This window comes from Electrona antarctica, assembly GCF_951216825.1.
Source record: "Electrona antarctica genome assembly, chromosome: 15".
Taxonomy (NCBI): Eukaryota; Metazoa; Chordata; class Actinopteri; order Myctophiformes; family Myctophidae; genus Electrona; species Electrona antarctica.
In genome coordinates, this window is record NC_136796.1 from 20,749,990 (window position 1) to 20,773,624 (window position 23,635).

At 42.1% G+C, this 23,635-nt stretch overlaps 2 protein-coding genes and 1 long non-coding RNA gene across 4 annotated transcripts; 1 reads left to right on the plus strand and 2 right to left on the minus strand.

The window, feature by feature from the left end:
* Window positions 1-1,955: 1,955 nt before the first annotated feature.
* On the minus strand, window positions 1,956-9,314 carry gmnn (geminin DNA replication inhibitor). 2 transcript variants are annotated; one of them, XM_079522477.1, is made up of 8 exons: window positions 9,227-9,314; window positions 8,501-8,569; window positions 6,809-6,910; window positions 6,193-6,343; window positions 5,078-5,160; window positions 3,981-4,091; window positions 3,344-3,485; window positions 1,956-3,313 (listed from the first exon to the last, which is right to left on the minus strand). In XM_079522477.1, exons 2-8 carry the CDS (start codon window positions 8,552-8,554, stop codon window positions 3,138-3,140), a joined length of 819 nt encoding a protein of 272 aa, XP_079378603.1. In that variant the 5' UTR covers window positions 8,555-8,569; window positions 9,227-9,314; the 3' UTR covers window positions 1,956-3,137. The 2 variants fall into 2 exon arrangements, with proteins under 2 accessions (XP_079378603.1, XP_079378602.1); XM_079522476.1 differs by having other exon boundaries at window positions 1,956-3,485.
* Window positions 9,315-9,533: 219 nt separating this feature from the next.
* Window positions 9,534-12,328, plus strand: LOC306938334. Its single transcript, XR_013791710.1, has 2 exons — window positions 9,534-9,714; window positions 10,225-12,328. It is a non-coding gene; the product is annotated as an uncharacterized lncRNA (long non-coding RNA).
* A 2,389-nt stretch (window positions 12,329-14,717) lies between these two features.
* On the minus strand, window positions 14,718-23,450 carry tdp2b (tyrosyl-DNA phosphodiesterase 2b). The gene is made up of 7 exons (XM_079522268.1): window positions 23,237-23,450; window positions 22,374-22,501; window positions 21,355-21,531; window positions 20,543-20,634; window positions 18,600-18,718; window positions 17,026-17,196; window positions 14,718-15,999 (listed from the first exon to the last, which is right to left on the minus strand). Exons 1-7 carry the CDS (start codon window positions 23,381-23,383, stop codon window positions 15,718-15,720), a joined length of 1,116 nt encoding a protein of 371 aa, XP_079378394.1. The 5' UTR covers window positions 23,384-23,450; the 3' UTR covers window positions 14,718-15,717.
* Between the last annotated feature and the right edge of the window lie 185 nt (window positions 23,451-23,635).

Below are 23,635 nucleotides of genomic sequence, written 5' to 3' on the forward strand. Positions count from 1 at the left end.
CGACAATAACCCAAAAATGGGTTCCCGTCTTGAGGGGTAAAAATCCGAAAGGGGGTTCGGGATTCCCGTCCTGAAAAAAAACACACATTTAACATGAATCCGATATGACGTGGGGGTACCTGCTCCATCTCTCCCTCAGCTGGGGTTCTGGGGTTCTTGGTCTGAAAAGCATTGAAGACCCCATGGTCTAGGGAAACCGGGTCATAAGTAAAACAATATAGGCCTACCGGCATAATTCAACATAATTCACAGACTACTTGAAATATAATAATCATCTTTTGATATAAACATACGTGCCCTCCTTACAATTTCACTAATAAGGCCAAGACGAATATTACTTTTAGTGCAATAAGTCAGAGTGTAACTGTAACATGCAGTATAATAGAGTAGGCTGCAGAGTACAGACCTAAAGATGGACTGTAACGTCTCAATACTGAAACAAAGCAAATAACTAATTCCATTTCCCTCTGTGTATATTGGCACAGATCTTCTGTGTATCGGATCACCCTGTAAAAAGTATTTCCATTTGTAAGGTACAATATTGTACAATATTTCCTAGATTAAGACAGAACACACACAAAAAGCAGTTGCTGTTGGTAAACATTTATTTCATGTGAAGTCTTGTCTTTATATAGCATGTTGTTTTGACCAACTGTGGGAACAGTTTACATACATGTGACAATTCACCGTGTTTGCTGCATAGTTGCTCTGGAAACAAGAACATCAGCTAAATGCTTAAATTGTGAATTGTATTGTTTATGTTCTCTTGAACTTTCAGAGGCATCTTTATGGAACTATGAAGAAGTATATTTGTGGCTCAACAGTAGAAACAGACCTGGTATCTGTCTAACTCAATTTGCCTATCACTCCCATCCACTCTAAAGGCAGTGTAGCACACCATGGGCACGTACAGCCCTGTAATGTAACTCTCTATAGTGTACTATTTGGTTACATTTGGATACTCTCCCATTGTTATACAGTAGTGTTACATGCCGAGCTGTTCTGTATTAGAGAAGCTAATATTTTAATTTGGATCCATTAAGTTTAGGATTCGGCACAGTTTTACTGAGGTTACGCTTAGGAATATGGTTAGGTTTATACTATAGGCATAGTTTGAGGTTATGTCAACCTGGTATTATGTAGGAATACCAGGTTGAGAGTAGAGGGTTTTATCAAGTACTTTTGTGAGACCCAAACTGACATTTTTTAGCACTGATTCTCAATGTATGGTCCATTATGTACCAACAGGGGTGCAAATGGTCCCTTACTCGTTGGTAACTCAGAGAGGGTCCATTTGTACACTCTTGAGTTTAACAGACGATTGTACAGTGTAGATGGAATCAGTCAAGAGAAAAAACATGGTCTCAAATGGGGGTCCAAGGCCTAATGTACATCACACTGGGGGCTCTGGAAATTCAAAGGGTTGAGAATCACTTAACTATGCACTGGAACCTCCACCCCAAAATTGTCTGCTTATTTAACTCAAGTGTACAAATGGAACCAAATATGGACCTGCAAGTGTCTGGCTGCATTGTATAATTGGCTCACTGGCACACTCTACTGGATGAAGACGGAATGTCATTAGCAAATTGTCACTACACAAGTCTACAGGGCTACTTTCCAGACATCTACCAAGATTCACTAGTCAGTGCAACCTTGCTACATACTCATGGGCCCAGTGGTGGACAAATTACTCAATCCCAGCAGCTGCTGGCTATAAATACTCTGGTTACCAGCAATTATTAGTTGCAGTCAAATTTGTACTAAAGTACCTGCCTTTATGCATGTGTGTATATATATATATATATATATATACACACACACACGTTGTGATCTAGAAGATGAAATTTTCACCCACTTTACTTTTTAATAATGCATTGCTAGTTTAGATATTTTACAAAAGTTGAGATTGTGAATCTGAGAAAAGTGATTCAACACAAGAGGCACAGCCCATGAAAGTTTTAAAATGTTTATTGCACAGAACTTATCAAATCATATGTACATAAGAGTGCAATAAAACTGCACTGTAGTAGATCTATTAAAACACCACATGGCAACAAGGTGTACAATCTTAAACCCAAGTTATGCTCCATCGTACAACAGCAACCAGTTTGAAGAGCAGGCAGGCAGATAGATTCAGGACCATGTGCTGGCAGATGATGTAGAGCTCTCCCTGTCCAGGCTAGAGAACACCATATTTGAGACACAACAGATTTAGGACCTGAATGATTAACGGTCCACATATGAAGACACAGGCTAGAAAATCAGGTCTCTGAAGCCTTGGTTTGGAAACTGAATGAGCAACTTCAGCGACAGGTTCAATTGTCTCTGGCTAGGAGGAATATGAAATACAGCATGCCACCAAGGAGGTTTAGAGAGAACATGGGGCCAGTCATGGAGATGAGAGTGAACTGCTCTTCAAACACATAGTACTTCATTCTAGAACTGCCCCTTTAAAAAGCACAATGACGTTTGGTGTAGTGAAGTTTACTTGCCATGGTTAAACATTTCAATAGCTGGTTGATTAGAGCTGGGGAAATTACAGGAGACTAAATCAGTACAGACTTGTTTTAGGAAGCAGAAACAAGGCTATGTGCAAGGCAGTGATGGAGACCACAGAAGAGCCTAAACCCCCCCCCCCAAAAAAAATAAGTCTCCTCGTTGACTTGACTGCATGGTGAAAGAGCTCTCAAAGACACTTTCAACACAAAGCAGATTCTGCCAATATAACATCACAATACCTACACCCATTTATATATAAATGTATAATTAAAAGGTCAAACTAGGAGTTGACATTTCTTTAAGAATAAAAGCCATCGATTTGTGACATTATATTGGCAGCAACATATTTGTTTACGCTAAAATTTACATTTTGAGAGCTGTTTCACTGTGCAATGTCAATTAGGCCATTTTGGATTATGAGTTTCCAATCAGCTCAACAATGTTGAATAATGAAGACGTCGCACCACATTACATCGTGGCAAGGCAGCTACACAATCAAACCTAAAGTGCCATTGCACAAACTTGACTGTAATTTAAAAAATAAAAATAAAACTAGAGAACTTGCAGCCGGGATCTAAAAACGGCATTACGTATCACAAAACAAATGACCGGCAGCACTCGCAGCAGTGTGGTTTTTACTGTCCCGACGGTTCATCTGGGTCCTGGTCTGAGGCCTCTTCTTCATCATCATCACTGGCCCCACATTCAGTCTCATCTTCATCAAGGCTACATTCGGCACCATCATCCCCATCAAGGCTACAGTCTGCGTCATCCTCGCCTTCGTCACCAAGACTACATTCAGCCTCGTCATCTTCATCCTCGTCATCTTCATCCTCGTCACCTTCATCCTCGTCACTGAGACTACCTTCAGCCTCGTCATCCTCGTCACCGAGACTACATTCAGCCTCGTCATCTTCATCCCCTATTTCCAGGGCCATGTCTCTCAGCTGCTCCAGATTTTCTGGACTTGACCCAGTGAGCCTCTGAAAAGACATCACATGTTAGCAAGCACAGAATCTATAAAGCGTGATAGCCACCAAAAATAGCCACTTGAGTTGAGAGCCTGTATAACGCCATTTTCGGTGAGTGGTATCGCACGACCAAGTATAACTCAAGCAAAACGCCTCAGATGGAGTTTACAGCACATCAAGGGTTCACACCCAAGTATTTATTTTTTTAAAGATATGTTTTGGGGCTTTTTTGCCTTTGACAGGAAAGGGGGAGAGAGATGGGGAGGACACACCAAAGTTTGTCTGGATCGGGACTCAAACCCACAACATGCTGTAAAGCTGGCTTAGCAGCCAAGGTGCCTGGACCGCTGCGCCACGGCACAGGCCACAATAGTAATTTTAACCGTTTGACATATGTTTACACGCGACAGACATTTACAGCACTAGCCACATTGTTCTATAAACTAATTCACACCTTTTCAAAAATGTTTTAGTAACCTACAAGCAGTCAGTAACATGACTTTATACCTCAATCATATCAGACATGTACTGGACATGCTGGGCCAGTTCCTGAAGCTCCTCATTTTCGCTCTTCAGCTCAGCGATTTGCTCATCCTTGGCCTCGATGTCTTTGTGAAACTGTAGCGGTGACAAGGACAAGCATGGTGGTGACTAATGTGACCGATGGACAAACACAAAATGCACGTACTGAAAAACATGGTGTGCGGGATTAGAGTCTGCACAGTTCATAAATTACATTTGTATTTAATCTGTATCCATAAAAATGTGATATCCTATAAAGAAAATGTGGGGATGCGATATCCTATACTTCTGTGTCCCCCCCCCCCCCCCCCCGTTTAACATGCTACTGGACCAAATAATAAAGTGAACGAAAAGGGATTCTCTGGCTATCATTTCAGGCTTTCAAGATCAAATTGTTTACAAACATTAAAGGGCCTCTTCACCCCTTTTGCATCCAGCGCTACACTTTCCTGGGGTTTGTGTGCGCAATATGTTTTTTTTATATTTTAGTCATGACGCCATGTTCATGACCAAAAACCTCATGAAAATGTGGTCTCACTTCCTTCCGGGACTACAAAGACACATCCATGCAGCCTCCCCACTCTCCACAATGAGGGGAAGTGCACTAAAGCATTATAGGAATTCAGCAATCCAGTCAAACACAGACTTCATTATTTTTCTGGCCATAGGGTACAAACTACAAATTGTGCTACCGTTATCTACTACAAATACTATTAACATCGAGTGATGGCAGTTTCTTCCAGCGGTGAAATGTCCCTTGAAGACTGGACGCACAGGTGACCGTTTCATGTAATGAATTCCCAAACCTGTTTGAGTGTTTTTCAATTCATTAAACCTCTTGTGTGAGAACTAGCGAGACATTTCACCATGCAAAGGTACCATGCACCTAGAATAGCCGACATATATCAATTTGAATATACAATTTGTTTGTCTGCTTGATTATATGCAACAGTTAGGTCTCATTGAGAGTGAGACTACTGGGACAGAAGCCTAAAAGCACTAAATGGATGATTTCAGTCAGCGTGGGAACAGGCTGGACTGACGGCTAAACATTAGTTCAGATCTCTCGAAGATTAACCCACCTTCTCGTTCTCCTGCAGGACGTTGTACAGGGCCTTGCGTCTCTCCTCGGCTACCTCTTTCCAGTAAGCGGAGGGAGGAGTCTCTGAAAGAGTGGGAGACAAGCAGTCACTCAATGAACAAAAGGAGTTCAACTTATAACTTACATCAAAAGCAAACTTTGTCAGAATTAAGGTGAAAGAAATTCTTAGTTGTGCAGGATCATTGCAGATTGAAATAGTGCATAATATGACTAATCTAAATGATACATATTTTGACCAGGGTCCTCAGGGGTTCTATACTTTGTCTCCCTTCCATCCAAATCTCTAGCCTGAAATAGATAGGAAAAAAAGCTCCCAATGCATCACGTTGCGACGCATGAGCAGATCTGCCATTTTTACTGAATGTTCGCTCAAGAACAGTGATGCTTGGGTTCAATGGTTAAAGGGATAGTTCAGATTTTTTGAACTTAAGTTGTATGAAATACTTGCCATTAATATAGTGGTTGCAACTGTATTAATTGATTGCCCGAGTCCTGTGGTGGGAGTTCTGCTCTGGTTTTGGTGAAATATCAAGTTGTTCAGGTCATTTTGTGGGGGGCACTGGGGGCCACGCAGTAAAAGTAAATGAATCCACAAAACTAACGTCATTTGTATTGTTGACCCATTTCTAAAATATTAGTGCAACTTCCATTCTTTTTTTACCCCTCTATCACACAAAACTATGTTTTTTGTGTCCATATCACTACGCCCAAAAAAATAGTTCCATGTGATAGAGGGGTCAAAGTTGAACGAAAGTCACGCTAATATTTTAGAAATAGGTCAATACAAATTACGTTTGTTTTGTGGATTCATTTACTTTTACTGCGTGGCCCCAGTGCCCCCCACAAAATGACCGGAACTACTTAATATTGACCAAAACCAGAGCAGAACTCCCACCATGGGACTCGGGCAATCAATTAATACAGTTGCAACCACTATATTAATGGCAAGTATTTCATACAACTTAAGTTCAAAAAATCTGAACTATCCCTTTAAGGGAAGATAAGAAAAGTCACAATAGCTTTTGACTGGGAGCTGATGTGATCATTACCAGGGACTTAGTGGCTAGCAGAACAGAACAGAAACTGAACACCCACCTTGGACCATGAGCATGTAAGCATCGGCTGAGACGCCATCTGGCAGACAATCGCTCTCCGTCTGGGTGGATTTCACTTCCGCCTTCGTCCGTTTGGAGCCAGTCACCGGGTCACAACCCCACTGCTTCCTTTTGGGGATGGCTTTGCCATTCTGAGGAGCGAGAACGTACAACATTGCAGATACATTTGATGTACTGTGTGCTCCATTGAGTTGTGTTAAGGTTAAAGCTCTATATTTGGATAGACATCATTGCTACAAACCGTTCTGTGCAATGGTTTAAATCTTCAGCCCTTAACAGATCTCTCTCCCCCCTCCCCCCCCCCCCCCCCCCCCCCAGTGAGGTTACCAATGTTGTCCCATTAGGAAAGAAACCCCATTTATCAAACTTTAGCCGATTTGCTCAGACACGTAAATTCTCCAATCATAGTCAATGGGACAATGATTATGTGGGACAAAAATACTGGTTTGCTCAGACCATTGTGTTTACTTAACCCCCCCACCCCCCGCTTAACAAACTTCGATTTCCCATCCGAATAGAGCCATGTTAACTTAAAACACCAGATAGACATTTAGAACGCTTAACAGCAAAGCCATGGCCTCTTGAGCAGACTGTACCTGGTGCGACTTGCCCACATTTGTGCCGGAGGCTGAGGGCTGCAGGACCTGCAAGGTTTTCCTCACGGCTCCCATCGCCTGGTTAGATGGTGAGAAAAAGCTCTGGAAAACACAAAAATGCTCTATTTAAAGTGTGTGCTACTGCACATCGCAACTTTAATTCAATTGCCACCACAGGTCAGTTGTAAAGAGGAACTATATTTGGTTCCTCCCAGTGTTAACTGGAAACAAAAGGTTGCAAAAACACAAGCAGTGGGTGACCCTCGCCCCTGCCCCCCCCCCCAACCCCCCCCCGTCTGGGTCTTGAGAAGCTATTACAGTTCAGTCCCGTGGGAAAAGGGCACAGGACAATCAGCAGCGCGCCTTCACAGCTCATTCACCGCGGCTTAGTACCACTTTACAGCCCTTACTCTAGTTACACTGTCACTCCTGGGAAGAGTAAAGCCTGATTTGTACTTTGCTGTACGCCAGTGTCGCTCACTGAAAATAGGTAATCTACAAGCTCACAATGGTATTGCAATGAGACATGATGCAAGCTTGCAGATTGCCCATTTTCAGTGTAAGACACTGCCACACAAATAAAGTACAATGGGGGTGGCTCTGTTGACAGGAGGGAAAGGGGCTGGGCTGAATGCATCAGAAGGCTGTGTTGATTCCCACGGTGCGCGGCCGCGTCAGGCCCTTGCACCTTCACCTACCCCGCGTGCACGTTGGTAATGATCGTGGGAAAGTGTTCTCCCCCACAGCCCATTACAGGCAACAGTCAAGTTAGGTTAGTTAATGTTTGGCAGCGGTCAAAACACAATGTGTGCATTTATGGAAGTTTAAATGAACACTGGCGGTGTCACATTTGGTGATCATTACAGACCTGTGGCTCCATCTGAAGGCCACTTGAAGAACCAGGCCTAAAGAAATTCTAAGTAAATGTTGACGCTTGATGTAGCCCCTTTGCGAGCACAGGAGTCACATAAAATTAACAACCGGCCGCTGTCTGCATGTACCAGAAAGTAACATTTTAGACGTTAATGCCACATGGAATGAAACGGAGGAACCCATTTAGACCCAAGGCAGATTCTAAAAATGCCTTCTAAATCCTGACCCAAGTTCTGAAATGTTTCAATTTGTTTTGATTAAAGGCTTAACTGAACATTTTACCACTATTCAAAAGTATCTTGGGTCTTTGAAACATTTCACCTAGAATGATGGGACTGGCTGCAAAATTGCTGATACATGTCTGCTCTATTGCAAAGTGGTAGTGCGTGATTTGTTGTACCATAGACCATGAAATAAGTGCTGGACCCTGAACACTCAAATGTGATTTCAGGGGGGCAGTTTAACTCACTCATGATTCTAACTGTCGATCTATAGATCTGCTATTTTTACTAGTTTGTGTCTGGAGTCTTGACCTGAAAGGTTTGGGAACCACTATTCACAACTAACCAAGGGTGGTGATTACCTCATAGTAACTGAAAACACCAAGAGGAGTGATCAGATTTTACACTTCAGTCCAGTCATTTGAAAACAGCTAATCTACAAGCTCACAACATTGCAATGTGACATTTGTTAGCTTGTAGATCCATCTTCTTTGAACAATTTGACAAGTCTTGAAAATGTTTCACAAAACAGGGGTGCCAGCCAGGGTTAATGCCACCCAGCACCCACTTGTTGGGGGAAGAGAGGAGACTATATTACCTTGATATTCTCTGAGGACCTGACCCCTTGTTTCATCGTTTTGTTGGAACTCATTTTTTCAGTAGTAGCCTAAAGTAGGAAAAAAGACAACATTTAGAGTAGTTTTGAAGAATAGGTAAACATCAGTTAGAACATCAGATAAACTTCAGTTCTAATACAAAAGCCACTGTTTTCAACGTCGGGTCGTGTTATGGGTCTAAGACTCCGAGAGCATACAAAAGGAAGATCTGTGCACTCTAGTCTCAAGAGCTAAATTCAAAATGGGTGTCCGCGATGTTGAGTATTCACTAGCCTGTGGATCAAGCTCATAGATGGATTGTCAGATACGAAGGTAAAAGTCTGAATCTATGATAGTCTTGATCCAAAGCAAGGCATTCACCCGCCGGCCGCCGTTCTAAGCAAATGTAACGTGCAATCAAAGTATTGATACCGTTCGTATAACTAAACTGAGCCTTTGACGTTACGTACAGTGATCAAACTCATCGTCACCATTGATCAATTCATTCATTAAATCTTTAACGGACTCGGGTCCATATAGAACTATAATGAAATCAAACAGGGAATAACAAAACGAGAGAGGGCGGTGAACACACGAAACAAGCTTGTTTGTGATAGTTTTAGTTCCAGCTGTGTGTGCGTCCATCCCATCCACGTTAAACAAGAGTTACATATTCGCGTAAAACAAGCACTATGGGGCAAACCAATAAATAGTAAATATTAACTTACTGTTTTCAGTGTTTTGTTTGCTTTCAAGACGCGTCTGCTTGTATTCCTGTTGTGTTCTTTTTCTGCTAGTACAGAACTCGCGCCAACAGCGATTTAAGTACGGCCCCTCGGGTCACGTGGCTCACCGACACAGAGAGAGCGCTCGTTTCATTCCATCGTATGACCGCGTGGCGGTTTGTTTCCATTGGGAAAAGCATTGACTCCGCCCCCCGGCCAAACGGCAGGCCCGCTGGTAACAAAACGAGCACATACTTTTACACTGACTCCCCCACGGCACCTTTAGACTAGATTCCATCGTCTGGGCGGTCAGCCGCGCTGTGATTGGATAAATGGTTACCCAGGCTGAGGCTACGTGTTAAATATTCAGATTGACCACCTGCACTTGCCATTCATCTTCATTAAACTAGCCTTTTCAGCTTGTTACCTGCTTTTTGCTTCAATCTCCCTTGACAACGTGTGACCAAGTGGTACTTGAGGACAAGTTTGAGGTATTGAAATTCCTTGATTGAAACTTTTAGAGTTTGTAGAATGGGCACAGTTCAAACGAAAGTACAGGTCAATACAAAAACTGCTACGAGGATAAAACCAGAAAAAGACTTGTTTACATCAGATGCCTCCATTTCCACTTCATCAGAACTAGCCCTGAAACATGACTGTCATGATTGAAGTACGAGCGTCATGTGAACCATGGCTACATCAGAACATTTAAAGACGTACAAATATACACTTCTATGCAGAAAAGAAAATCATCATATAGGCTACAGTTCAATAAAGTTAAAAAAGGGGAGCTACTTTACTTGAGTATTTACGTTTTGATATGTTATACTTGTACTCCGCACAGTTGTACAGTGTCAGGCAAATAATGTACCATACTCCTATAATTATTTGTTGTTACTAGTTATTTCGATTAATAGGATACCGTATACATTATAGTCTTATTTTAAGATTTGGCTGTTCGTATCTACTTTACTTGTACAACCACTGCTTGTGACACACAGATTGTATCCTGCTCAGCCGGTGAAGTAGGCTAAACCATCATCTATACAATGGCGGGCCGAGGTGATGACTCTGTACATGATGCCATGCGGACTGAGAAGACAGCAGGCAGCAGGAGAAGAAGACTACAGTCTAAACCTAAAGCAAATTCCAGTCAAATGAGCATCCTCCTGTTGAGCAATCACAGTCAATGTGCAATCACATTAACGCACGATGCTCAGCTCGTGCCAAAACTAAATGTATTTTTAGATCTTTTACAAATGAGAGAGGAGAACCCCTTTGCTCAAGAAGCACAGAAGATTCAAGTGGAGGACACACTCCGTTCAGAGGAGATGGAGGATGACACAGAGCACACACTCAGTTCAGAGACGGAGGATGAAGCACCCAAATACACACTCTGTGTTGCTCCTGTTAAGACACAGTTGTACACAATACCAGTGGACATTCAGGCAGCAGAAAAGCCACTGAAGACAGTGGAGCTGACTGTGGATCCTGGTAGCGCGGTCTCCGTCCTACCCCGATGCGTCTACGAGGAGCATTTTAAAGACGTTCCTCTCCATTACTCCACTTCAGTGCAGATGATATGTTCACAGGGCCCCATGATGGAGCAGGGCTGCATGCAAGCCACTGTTCACAGGAATGGCGTTCAAGTCCCAGCCTACTTCTACGTTATGGACTTGGGATTGGGAACTACTGCACTTATGGGAAGGGTTCTGATATCTGCTCTCCACCTGCACATCGAGGCTTGAAATTCACAGGTGCAGTACCAGCTATCAGAGAACGTAGTTCACATCCGATTATTGGATGTGAGGAATCCATCTTCCTCTTTGACGTCTGCAGGGAAAAAGGCGTTGACACTCCGAAAAGGCCTCTTTATATGACAGTCAAGATCCCCAAAGTATAGCGTTGCCATCAATGCCATGTCAGCTAATTGGGCATTTTAACAGGGCATTTTAACAGGGCATTTTGTAAGGGCATTTTATCAGGTATTTGACCAATCTGGGAACTAAATCGTTACCAAGAAATTTCTTCACCAATGTGTTTCTAAAGGTGTCTAATAACATGTACTAAAAGTTTGAAATTCAACTCCCGTGGGAAATTTGAGTTATTAGCATAATATGTGACCATACCCATAACATCCTATATAAGGCAAAAAAGTCCAAATTGCATCATTCTTTAAGTAGCATGTGACATATGCAACTAGGGTGATTTCATGATTCTGAATCCATTCCAAGCATTAGTTTTGCACAAAAAACACCCCTTGGGCTAAATTAGGCCATATCCACTTGACCAAATGTGCTGACCTCATCACGTTTGTGTGGCCGTTTTCCTCCCAAGGAGTGTTTTTTGTGCAAAACTAATGCTTGGAATTAATTCAGAATCATGCAAACACCCTAGTTTCATATGTCACATGTTACTTAAAGAATGATGACATTTGGACTTTTTTGCCTTATATAGGATGTTAAGGGTATGGTCACATATTATGCTAAAAACTCAAATTTCCCACGGGAGTTGAATTTCAAACTTTTAGTACATGTTATTAGACACCTTTAGAAACACATTGGTGAAGAAATTTCTTGGTAACGATTTAGTTCCCAGATTTTCATAGATTTCTCTTACTATTATTGTAAACGGCTTTTTGTTTTTGAGCTTGTTTCTTAACTGCTTAGTTGGTCTTGCTGTTTAATGTTTACTTTAAACCAGTAGTTCTCAAACGTTTTCTTGTCAAGGACCCCCAAATTAATATTTGTCCATCAACCCCCAGCTGCCAAGGACCCCAATACAAGATTTGTGTACTGTTTGTGTATGTTCAATGTTGTGTATGTTCGTGGAAAACATTCCACATCTTTTCCCCAAGATTCAGTTTTTTTTCTCTCGCAAAATATGGCAACACTGCCCAAAAGGCTTGCCAGTTGCCAGAACCTCCAACAAAACCTGAACGGACCAAAGGACTGAGATGCCTGAAACCATTTTAATTTAATTTTGTTTAATACTTATTATTTTCTCATTGGAAATATGATGTGCGTACAGAATGGGGGAACGGGGATGGGATGGTTTACTTGCATGCATAATTTTGTACAGTCTGAAATAAACAAAAACATTTTACATTTGTCTTGGGAGTTTATGAATTGATCGTTTGAACTAATACTCAGAGAATGCCAGGCATATCGTGGAGACATTGTAACATATCGTCGGACGTCTGGACGATATTCATCACAAATATCGTCACCCCTAGTAACAGGATAGGTGAGGTAGAGTGGGCAAATTGTTAAATATATATTTGGAACATGTATTTTTAAGTAAAGTATGTGTAGAGACCTTTTGTTCTTGTGGTTGATTGAGAGTACCTTTTTCTAACTGACTGGCTTTGTGCAGCAAACGTGACCAAAAAAGGGGAATGAGGAATGTCCAGACGAAAAGTTAAAGTTGAACTCAAAAGGTTTATTCCATCCAAGTTGAAAACAAAATAAAAATACTTTTAGCATATAAACTAACTTAGAATAGAAGGAGGTGTAGGGCAACAAAAACCAGACGTAAAAAAGCTGTGAACCTCCAATCAACTACACCTGGCCCTCTGATGGCCAGGTATTTATGTCCTCTAGTCTCTGCCATGTCTGTAGAGGGTGACAAAGCACACTAACAGGAATGTTAGACATGGCATACATACATGATGTGATGGCCTATTGTAGATCGGCTCCTACACACCGGCCCCAATTGTATGGCGTGTATAACTAAATACAATTATCAATACAAAATAATGAATGGAGCCGATTAGTTATATTCAACACATTCTTCTTAAAAATGTCTACTGGGGACAGGAGTCGTCTTCAAGCAGCAGACATACTTTTGTGATGGGTCGTTCAAGAACACTGGTTTGGGTCTTTATCTTCACAGAACGAACTAGGCCTTTGGCATCTGGCATGGTTTCCATCACTCTTCCCAGAATCCATGACCCTCGGGGGGCTGTCGAGTCGACAATCATAACGTCACCTGTCTGAATATCTTTCTTCTTACTTGACCATTTTTGTCGCTCTTGCAACAATGGCAAGTATTCTTGGGTCCACCTTTTCCAAAACAAGTCAGCCATGTACTGAGCTTGTCTCCATCGGCGCTTGAGGTACATGTCAGACTTTTGAAAGACCCCCGGTGGTAGAATGGGGTTAGATCTCAAGGTCAGGATGTGGCTGGGTGTCAGTGCCTCCAGATCGTGTGGGTCAGATGACATGGTGGTGATGGGCCGACTGTTGAGAATCGCTTCTACCTCACACAGGATGGTAAACAGGCCTTCATCATCGAGCACTTGCTGGTGTAAAACTGATAATAGGACTTTTCTCACCAATGGCTGTGATGCTCTGCTGCCTGTTCAAACATTTTCACTGCTGTGGTCCATATGTCACTCCAAACTGAGTCACACTCTCCTCCAATCCAGAAATCAATCCATCCAAACTCCATGAATCCATGTTGTCCATTTAGTCCTGTACTCCAAAAAGGTAGCTTTTTACAATTGTAGAGACCTTTTGTTCTTGTGGTGGTTGATTGAGAGTACCTTTTTCTAACTGACTGGCTTTGTGCAGCAAACGTGACCAAAAAAGGGGAATGAGGAATGTCCAGACGAAAAGTTAAAGTTGAACTCAAAAGGTTTATTCCATCAAAATAAAAATACCTTTAGCATATAAACTGTAACTTAGAATAGAAGGAGGTGTAGGGCAACAAAAACCAGACGTAAAAAAGCTGTGAACCTCCAATCAACTACACCTGGCCCTCTGATGGCCAGGTATTTATGTCCTCTAGTCTCTGCCATGTCTGTAGACTGACAAAGCACACTAACAGGAATGTTAGACATGGCATACATACATGATGTGATGGCCTATTGTAGATCGGCTCCTACAGTATGGATGATTGGAACATGCTTAAACATTCGACAATAAGGTTTAATATTTCTACAATTGCTGCGAATTGCTACAAACCTGTATATCCCCTAATTTTGGGACATAATCAAGAGGTTGAAGGATAAAATTAAGGCTGAATGGCTGATAATGATGACCGTGCATGTTCACATCGTGTATACTTAAAAAATGTAAGTGGTGCAACCACTCCTATACGGAGCTGTGTGTCTCTGGGTGGCCGTGTCCCTGGCTGTGTCGAGCATGAAAATAGCGTTTGGTTGGTTTTCACAAACAAGTCACTGTTGCACTAACCTGACTCCGCCAGATGGGGCAGCAGAGAGTACACTGGGTACCCCCCTCCTGCTCCCATCTGGGAACTCTCAGGCAGACTTGATGCCCGGCCACAAAACGGCCTGGCAGCAGCTTCTAGCAGCAGCTTCTAGCAGCAGCTTCTAGCACCTATCTACCTACCTTAAACACGGCTACTCCATCAGGGTTTTACTACTTATCTATTAGGCATTTGCATATAGTACTGCCAACTCAAGACAATGTTATTTTCATGGCCCTCGATCAGTTACAGCAGTCTCAACAAACTGCGAATGTAATAGAAAACTCCCAGAATGTAGATTCCCGTTATTAATTTTGTTTATTGAAGTCTTTGTACAGCAGTAAAAAACATTTGGATGGAAACGCATGTCCATCTAGAGACAGAGCACAAACCATATCAGTAAGAAAGCATATGAATGCAGTGGTCTATGTACAGCACTAGACAGGACTGCATGGTAACATTAACATAATGATTAAGATGTCAGAAACATTACAAAACACCTCACTCTCTGAAGAGATCAAATACCCCTCTCTCTGTTTGAAGACAGCAAAGTGTCAATTTATGCCATGCATAAACAATATGCTATATTGAAAATACTATTTTTAACCACTGACTGCATACATTTTGGGAGGTTTTCTGGAAAAAAGGCAGTTATGTTGTATATGGTCTCTGTCGGGTGAAAACCTCAGTGTGTCCAAAACTGTTACTTTTCAGGATTCAAATTCAAAAGCATCAAAAGTAGCAGATTTACAACAATGCATCAAAAGGTTAGAATGTGGAGATAAGAAGTTTCTGCCCAACAGCAACCATAATGATCTGGACTGGTCTCACTCATAACTCTAGACCTTTCCCACTACATGCTTTGCTTATAAACCTGTGGACCACCAGCACCAGGGGTCCAAAATGGACCCTTATTCGTCTGTAACTCAGAGTTAAATTAAACACTGAAGATCTTAAAGTGGACATTGGGATCCCCAAGATTAAAAACAAAAAAACATATGAAATGGGGGTTCGTTGCCCTAAAGTATCCTTGAAATTAAAACGTTTGCGAACCCCTGCTTTAAACCATAATAACTGTTAAGCCTTTGTTTGTCAGGGCTCATAAAACCCTCCCGTCAGCAGTGCCCCTGAATCATGTTTCAACAAGGGTTGGTTCTGGAAACGGTTCCAAAATCTGAAATGGAACCGATTCCTGTTCCTCAATGTTGGATCCGGTTCCTCCGGTTCTGGATCGCAACCCCTAGTTTCAACCTGTCTATTGCAAGCCGACCTGTGTCTCGCTAGCTCGTGGTGAACTGAGCGTATATGCCCCAGTGATCGCTAGTGTAACGGCCATAGTCCAGCTTCTCCAGGCCAATCAGGGCCATGTTGACAGGGGCCGGGCGGGGGACTCCGCCCCCGGGAGCCGGTCGTAGGTATATGCGGTCGAAGCGGCAGCGGCTGACGTACGGCGCGGCCTTGTTGGTGTTGATCTTGGTGTCCCAGGTGTAGCGGCAGTGCTCCTGCCTGCCCAGATGCTCCCAGATGTCACACACGCTGCGCGGCAGCCCCACCTTGGAAACCTGAGACCGTGTTAAAGGGCGAGTTAGGAAATGACGACTCTACAACACATAAGAACTTTCTCCCTTATGGTCCTGTGTCTGAGGTCTTTGGTCTTGTTGTGATTATGTCCATTTGTGTCCAATGTGTTTTTTCTGTCTGTCTGTTGTTTATTTTTTATTATGCTGCTGTAACGTATCAATTTCCCTGCGGCGATAATAAAGTACATCTCATCTCATCTCTCATCTCTATGGACAATGTTACAGGTACGAATGTATTTGTCACAATATTTAGGACATAAGGAAAATCTGACAGGTGTAAGAAAAGTCTGTAATCATGGCCAAATAGGTAACTTTACAGTCATATTAATTGGCCAGGAAGTAATCGGTGGGTGGAGCAAGGGATTTGAAATGTGTCTGATTTGCGATGATAATTATTGTCGTTATTTTACCGGTCAGGACATCCGGAGGGAATGTTTTTTTTTGTGGTAATAACTGTCAAATATACACGCTTGCACGTGCGCGCGCGCACACACACACACACACACACACACACACACACACACACACACACACACACACACACACACACACACACACACACACACACACACACACACACACACACACACACACACACACACACACACACACACACACACACACACACACACACACACACACACACGTATACTGTATATTATCTCAGGTATTATGTGTAAATGTATTTGAAAAGAGACCCTTTGGTTGTACGGCTGTAAGCCTGTAAATAAGATAAGAGAAACCCAACAGCTGTGCTGTTTGTGATACAAGCTTCTAAATGATCTGAAACCATTTACTTGTACTTTTTGTGGTAAAAGCGCTCAAACGTTCTTCTTTCCTGCCTTGATCTGCTTACCCCCCCCTCCCCTCACTTCTTCCCTTTCTTGTATTTCTTTGAAAAAATGACACGATGGGAACTATGCACAAAAACAACCTACTTGTGATGTGGACCATAAAGTTTGATTCTGATTCTGTTCTTCGATACAGAAGACAAGACGGAAGCCTAACCTCTGTGTCTCTGAGGTTGGTGTCCCCTCCAAACAGCACTGTGACATTATCGGGTGCCTCATTCATCTTCTGCAGCACCAGCCTCAGCTGTTTCATCCTCTCGTCCGCGTGGCCCTTGCAGCTCTCAAAGTGGGACGTCATCAGACAGAAATCCAATCCTCTGAACTTCACCTGAGGTCACCAGAGAAAACGCACGCGCACGCACGCACGCACGCACGCACGCACGCACACACAGTTGAATTTCATGAGATGAAAGGTGATTAAACAAGCAGACAAGTGCCACCTTTCCCTTCCCTCACAGTCACATGCATTAGGTTTGCTTTCACTGCTGTTGAAATATAGAATATAATGAAACGTATTCTGCTATTCAAGGTTTCTTTATTGTTACATATTGTGTGCAGGTACATAAAAAGTATGTCTTTCTAGTTCCTCAGATATTGTCATAGGAATAATAATAGATATATAAACATACTGTATACACAATAAAATAAAATGGAATAATAAGGATAGCAGCAGTATTGAGAAAAATGTCAGTTCGATTGTTGGTCCTAGTGCTTAACGTGCTTGAAAGTGCATGCACTGAGCAGGTTCTTACTCCTAGGTTATAAACATCTATTTATAATGTATGTCTGTGTGGGGTTAGCATTTTCCCAAGCTTATTTATCTTTTCCTGGCTTCTTTGTTCATTAGTCCAGAGTGCCTTAACTTTCAGTAAAGAGACTCTGGATATGTTGCTTATATGACAACCTATAAATGGAATATTAAGATGCTGAATTGGACACGGCAATCCAGGTATAGAATAAATCACCTTGTTCCTGAGGCCTAACTAAAGAATTTCATGAATAAATAAATTCCCTAATTAGAAAACAAATGTTTAACCCTTAGAAGGTGAAAGACGCCAATTGGCGTCTTTCACCTTCTAAGGGTTAAAGGACAACTTTAGTTTTTTTCCAACCAAGGTTCATGTTTTAGGTTGTTATTAGAGAAAGTAAAAGATGATTAATTCTTTTGCTGCTTTCTTTTGTTTTAGGGATTTTAGTGTTTTTTGACAGGGGGGCGGGGGCATTCGAGCATGGGGCTAAATATGTATTTTTGTTTTTACAAAATATCATGGTGATTTATTTTTTTATTATTTACTATAGTCCTAATATACCCCAGGAAATTACATCTGGCCAGAGAAGATCACAGGATCTACTGAATGTGAAGGAGGCCTACTGGGGGGACAGCCACACTGTGTGTCATTCAGTAGATCTCGTGATCTTTTGTGGCCAGATGTAATTTCTTACGGTCTAGTAGGACTATAGTAAATAATACAAAAATAAAATTTGTAAGAAAATACATATTTAGGATGCCCCCACTCTAATAACAACCTAAAACATGAACCTTGGTTGAAAAAAACTAAAGTTGTCCTAAGAAGTAGTGAAAATAGCAACACGTTGTGAGATCTGCTATTTTCAGTAGTTTGGGTTCTGGGCAAACATCTGGTTTCGCTTTTGGGTCTTGAGCTAAAAGGTTTGGGAACCACTGTTGTAGTGCCTCACAGACACCATATGACTGCATAATTAAATAAATACCTGAGCAATCAGCAGGTTCCTCGTCATCTGAGTGGTAGGGTACGGGACAATGTTGCTCTCCAGCAGCTTGACACGGGATTTCTTCAACATCATCCCAGTGAAGTAGCCCTCCTCACCACCTGACAGAGAGGTCATGTTAGTAGAGTATGACATGGTCGCGAAAGTCAGCATCACACTGAACCCTTGGTGTGGTGCGTTACCATTCCTGCTACTAGTAGTTATGACACAACAAGTCCAGTGGGGGGCAGTGTATGACAGGCAGTGAGTAGATAAATGCATTATGTGAGCAAATAGATCTGCTATTTTTGCTACCTTTGCACAACCCTGTCATATGACTAAGTTGGGCATTCATTTACAGGGATATCATTTATGTAGATGTACATTTCTGGCCAACAGTGACAATATACTAGTCTATGGCCATTCTCAAAACACCAGTGTCTGTGTATATTGATACTGTTTTTGCATGCAAGGTTACTTACAATTTCTATACCTTATACAATATTGTATTTAGTACCTTTCTTGTAGTACACTTTATTTACTATTTATGACAGAGTCTGCTACATTGGCATTTCACTGCACAAACAGTCTTTGGGCTTAAAGTAGTTCACCCAAAAAACGACTTATTTTCTATCAATTACACACCCCATGAACTCTTAAATTAATGGAGATGGTTTAGTTTTTGTCAAATTCCTGAGCCAATAATGATGATCGGGTCATTGGTCACTCGGTCAGTGGGAGACTCGGTAGGAGACTGAGTCTGCCGGTCATCAAATGATTGGCTTCGGAATGCGACAATAAAACACATAGAAAATTAAATAGTTATTTTTGGGGGGTCAACTACTCTGTTAATGGTTAAACAACACAATGTTCCTCAATGGAAAGTGGTTCTTGTTGTGAACATCTGGAGACTCAATTGAGGGTCCCGACCTGCAGTCTGAGAAACTCTGCTCTATTGTTACCTTCAAGGAGCAGGTAGCTGACGGCTCGTTTCTATTGTTACGTTCAAGGAGCAGGTAGCTGACGGCTCGTTTCTATTGTTACCTTCAAGGAGCAGGTAGCTGACGGCTCGTTTCTATTGTTACCTTCAAGGAGCAGGTAGCTGACGGCTCGTTTCTATTGTTACCTTCAAGGAGCAGGTAGCTGACGGCTCGTTTCTATTGTTACCTTCAAGGAGCAGGTAGCTGACGGCTCGTTTCTATTGTTACGTTCAAGGAGCAGGTAGCTGACGGCTCGTTTCTATGGTTACCTTCAAGGAGCAGGTAGCTGACGGCTCGTTTCTATTGTTACCTTCAAGGAGCAGGTAGCTGACGGCTCGTTTCTATTGTTACCTTCAAGGAGCAGTTAGCTGACGGCTCGTTTCTATTGTTACGTTCAAGGAGCAGGTAGCTGACGGCTCGTTTCTATTGTTACCTTCAAGGAGCAGGTAGCTGACGGCTCGTTTCTATTGTTACCTTCAAGGAGCAGGTAGCTGACGGCTCGTTTCTATTGTTACGTTCAAGGAGCAGTTAGCTGACGGCTCGTTTCTATTGTTACCTTCAAGGAGCAGTTAGCTGACGGCTCGTTTCTATTGTTACCTTCAAGGAGCAGTTAGCTGACGGCTCGTTTCTATTGTTACCTTCAAGGAGCAGGTAGCTGACGGCTCGTTTCTATTGTTACGTTCAAGGAGCAGGTAGCTGACGGCTCGTTTCTATTGTTACCTTCAAGGAGCAGGTAGCTGACGGCTCGTTTCTATTGTTACGTTCAAGGAGCAGGTAGCTGACGGCTCATTTCTATTGTTACCTTCAAGGAGCAGGTAGCTGACGGCTCGTTTCTATTGTTACGTTCAAGGAGCAGGTAGCTGACGGCTCGTTTCTATTGTTACCTTCAAGGAGCAGGTAGCTGACGGCTCGTTTCTATTGTTACGTTCAAGGAGCAGGTAGCTGACGGCTCGTTTCTATTGTTACCTTCAAGGAGCAGGTAGCTGACGGCTCGTTTCTTCAGGTACATGACGTAGGGTGGAATGAGCTCCTGAAGGAACACCACGTCAGGAGTATATCTGTTGTACACGCAATAAACATGGACCTTCAGATGAGTTATTCTATAGTATACTGTAGTTAAACCGTAGAAGACATTTCATTCAGAAACTTGGCCCATTGGGGCGATTAAACAAATGCCTCAGTATCATTTCGGGGGCCAATGACCCCCGAAATTATATGTATTTGGCCGCAGACACCTACCTGAAAATGATTTGTGCCAGGGACCCCCAGACGAGAAGATGTGTTAATAAAAAAAATCTAAATTATACAAGATTTTTCCAAAAAAAATCAGAAAAGGCAGATGTACAAGGTATTTTTGAGAACCAATGTTCGAACCACTTTTCTAAACCACTGTTCTAAATTCCAAGAGTTTTTTGGAAATGCTATATAGAAAAAGTGGTAAGTAGCTCTAAATTCTGATAAAGTTAATATTCTGGTAATCATTGCTACAGAGAGTTTGGTCAGTAACAGAGGTCTCCCCATCTATCTAGCTCTTTAGTAAACATAATATACATTTTCAGGTCGGTATACCTATTTTATCCTATCATGAGAGAGAACTCCTACAAGTGACAAACAAGTTCAATTATAAGTAATGCCACAAAGACGTGATAAGACAAAATTGATCAGACGATCTCTCTACCCATTCAGCTATGGTTGCCCCTCAAAGATAATTGACCAACAATAATGTAGGATCATGGAATTCCAACCAAAGATGAGAGTTCAATCATGTGAAGACTTACAAGGCTAAATATGAACACAAGCCTCTGGCACGCTCTTGTAGGTTAGTCGTGTCAAGTCCATCCACATTCCAGGAGATCAGAGACAGTTTGTCATCTTCTTTCTCTGGAGACTTCTGCTTGGCTTCTGTTTTGCTGGTTCCACTGGAACCGGCTGGTTCCTCCTCTGTTAGATCAATGCTGGACAATCAAAGTAGATAACAATCAGTAATCATCCAGTGTTTTAACAGAAGACACGGCCATTTCATTGGTATTGGCTTATAACATGTATTGCCTACCCAATTGTATCTTTGTTCATGTGTCACATGTCTTTTCTGAGATGTACTTTGTAATAATACGGCACATCTTGTTGTTTTTATAGTGTGTACACCCCTGTTTTAATGTCACATTGATCTATTGAGATCTGTTATTGATGGAGCTTTACAGCTTGTGTGTGTTATAATCAATGGGCCCTGATTGAGCTTGGTCCAGTCATGTTTTCTTTGCCAAGCCATGCTGTAATAAAGGCTATTTATTACTATTAGTATTTTTCAACCAAACAATGTGCCTTGGATCTTTAATTAGGTTCCCCTGAAGCATGTTGCAATTGTTTTTCTACAAAGCAAAGCTCTATAGACCAAATCATCATGGGGCAATATTATCCTGTGTCATTTCATGTTATTGTTATATCAAGATTACCTGAACCATCTGGGAACGTACAAACATCTCATTTGTGTGTGTGTGTGTGTGTGTGTGTGTGTGTGTGTGTGTGTGCGCATGCGCACACGATTACAATGGACTTCAAAGCAGATATGGTACGCTGAAAAAGCCTATTCCTAATTAATTACAACATACATAGCATTTGGCTTTAAAGCCACAAACGACACGATGTTTGCGTTATTGTCTAGGTTTTGTTCAAGTTGTTTACCACTGCAGGTAAACAAGCCGGATGCTACGTATACAAGCTAATCTATACCCTACAATTTTTACAAACATTCTGACTTGGTCTATTACAAGTGTGTCCCTGTGGGGTTTGCGTTTACCACTTCCCCTTTGCATCATTATCCGTTTTCTTCTTCTTGCTTTGGTGGCTGCTGGTGTCTCTCTCTGGGGAATCGTCCACTTCGAACACTGCCTCCAGGTCAGCCTCAAAGAACGAGTTCAGTGCTCTCTGCAGGATCATTTAGTACAACGAAAAGCCACTCAGTTTTATTTGGGAAGTTGCTGCACTGGAGGGGTGAGTGTTCCCTCAGCCCAATGTTCTCTCAGCTCCGTCTTCCAATTTACCAATAGCATTTAGACACTCTTATCCAGATAAGGGTAATCACTCACATACATAGAATGCAGAGAGATAGTGAAACTATAGGATCCTCCACGTAAACGTAAACCAAGAACCTAGCATTGTTCCCCAGGGCAGGCCTCAGGGTTAGGGTTGAGGTAAATTTTAGGCTCAGGGATTGGGATAACATATGGGGCAGAGGGAACATAGACACTAGCCCCTTTCGGGACCTTCGGTTACCTTTTCTGTACCGCCGTTCAAAATACAGAAAAGGTAACAGAGGGTTCCAAAAGGGGCTACAAACTAAAATAGACTTTATTTATACCAAGCCTTCGCCTTGTAGGAATAGAGCTGGATCCTGGATTACAGTTCAGGTTAAGGTTGCAGATATGACTTAAATTAATATATTATCACAACATTTGGGACCAACCCAAAAGTAATGAATGTACCATATTGTTAGTTTGTTCAAACAAAGTTTAAACGTTTTTTTTAACTGAAAGGGACAAATTGGCAAAACACATATGCATTGCTAGTTATGGCCCTAGAATGGGTGATATTAAATCCATTGCAGGCAGAATACATGCAAGTATTATTGATGTGAAGACCTCAGCTTTTAAGGGACTGTACCTCCATCTCCCATTCATTTTCAGCCAGGTGGCATTGAGCCACTCCACTGTCAGATCCTGTGATTTGGGAAAACTCTTCGCAGAGCTTAGTCCTGCTCTGTTCTAGATCAGAATGAGGTCGTTTATGAGTTTCAGGCGGGTTGCTCATTGTAGCTCTGCTCTCTTCTTCACCCAAGTTTACAACAGATTGAACAGATGCACACGTTTTAGGTGTATCCGAGAAATACCTCCGGGTGGAATCACTAATATGTACCCGAAGTACCGGGCCGTATATATCAAACTGGACTGTCTACTACTATTTATTCCCAAATGTCCAAATGTGAGAATGACAGGTGACAGGTCACATGTACATTTTTGGTTCGCTGTTTATGGTTGTGTGCCGTGTATCGTCAGGTCAGGC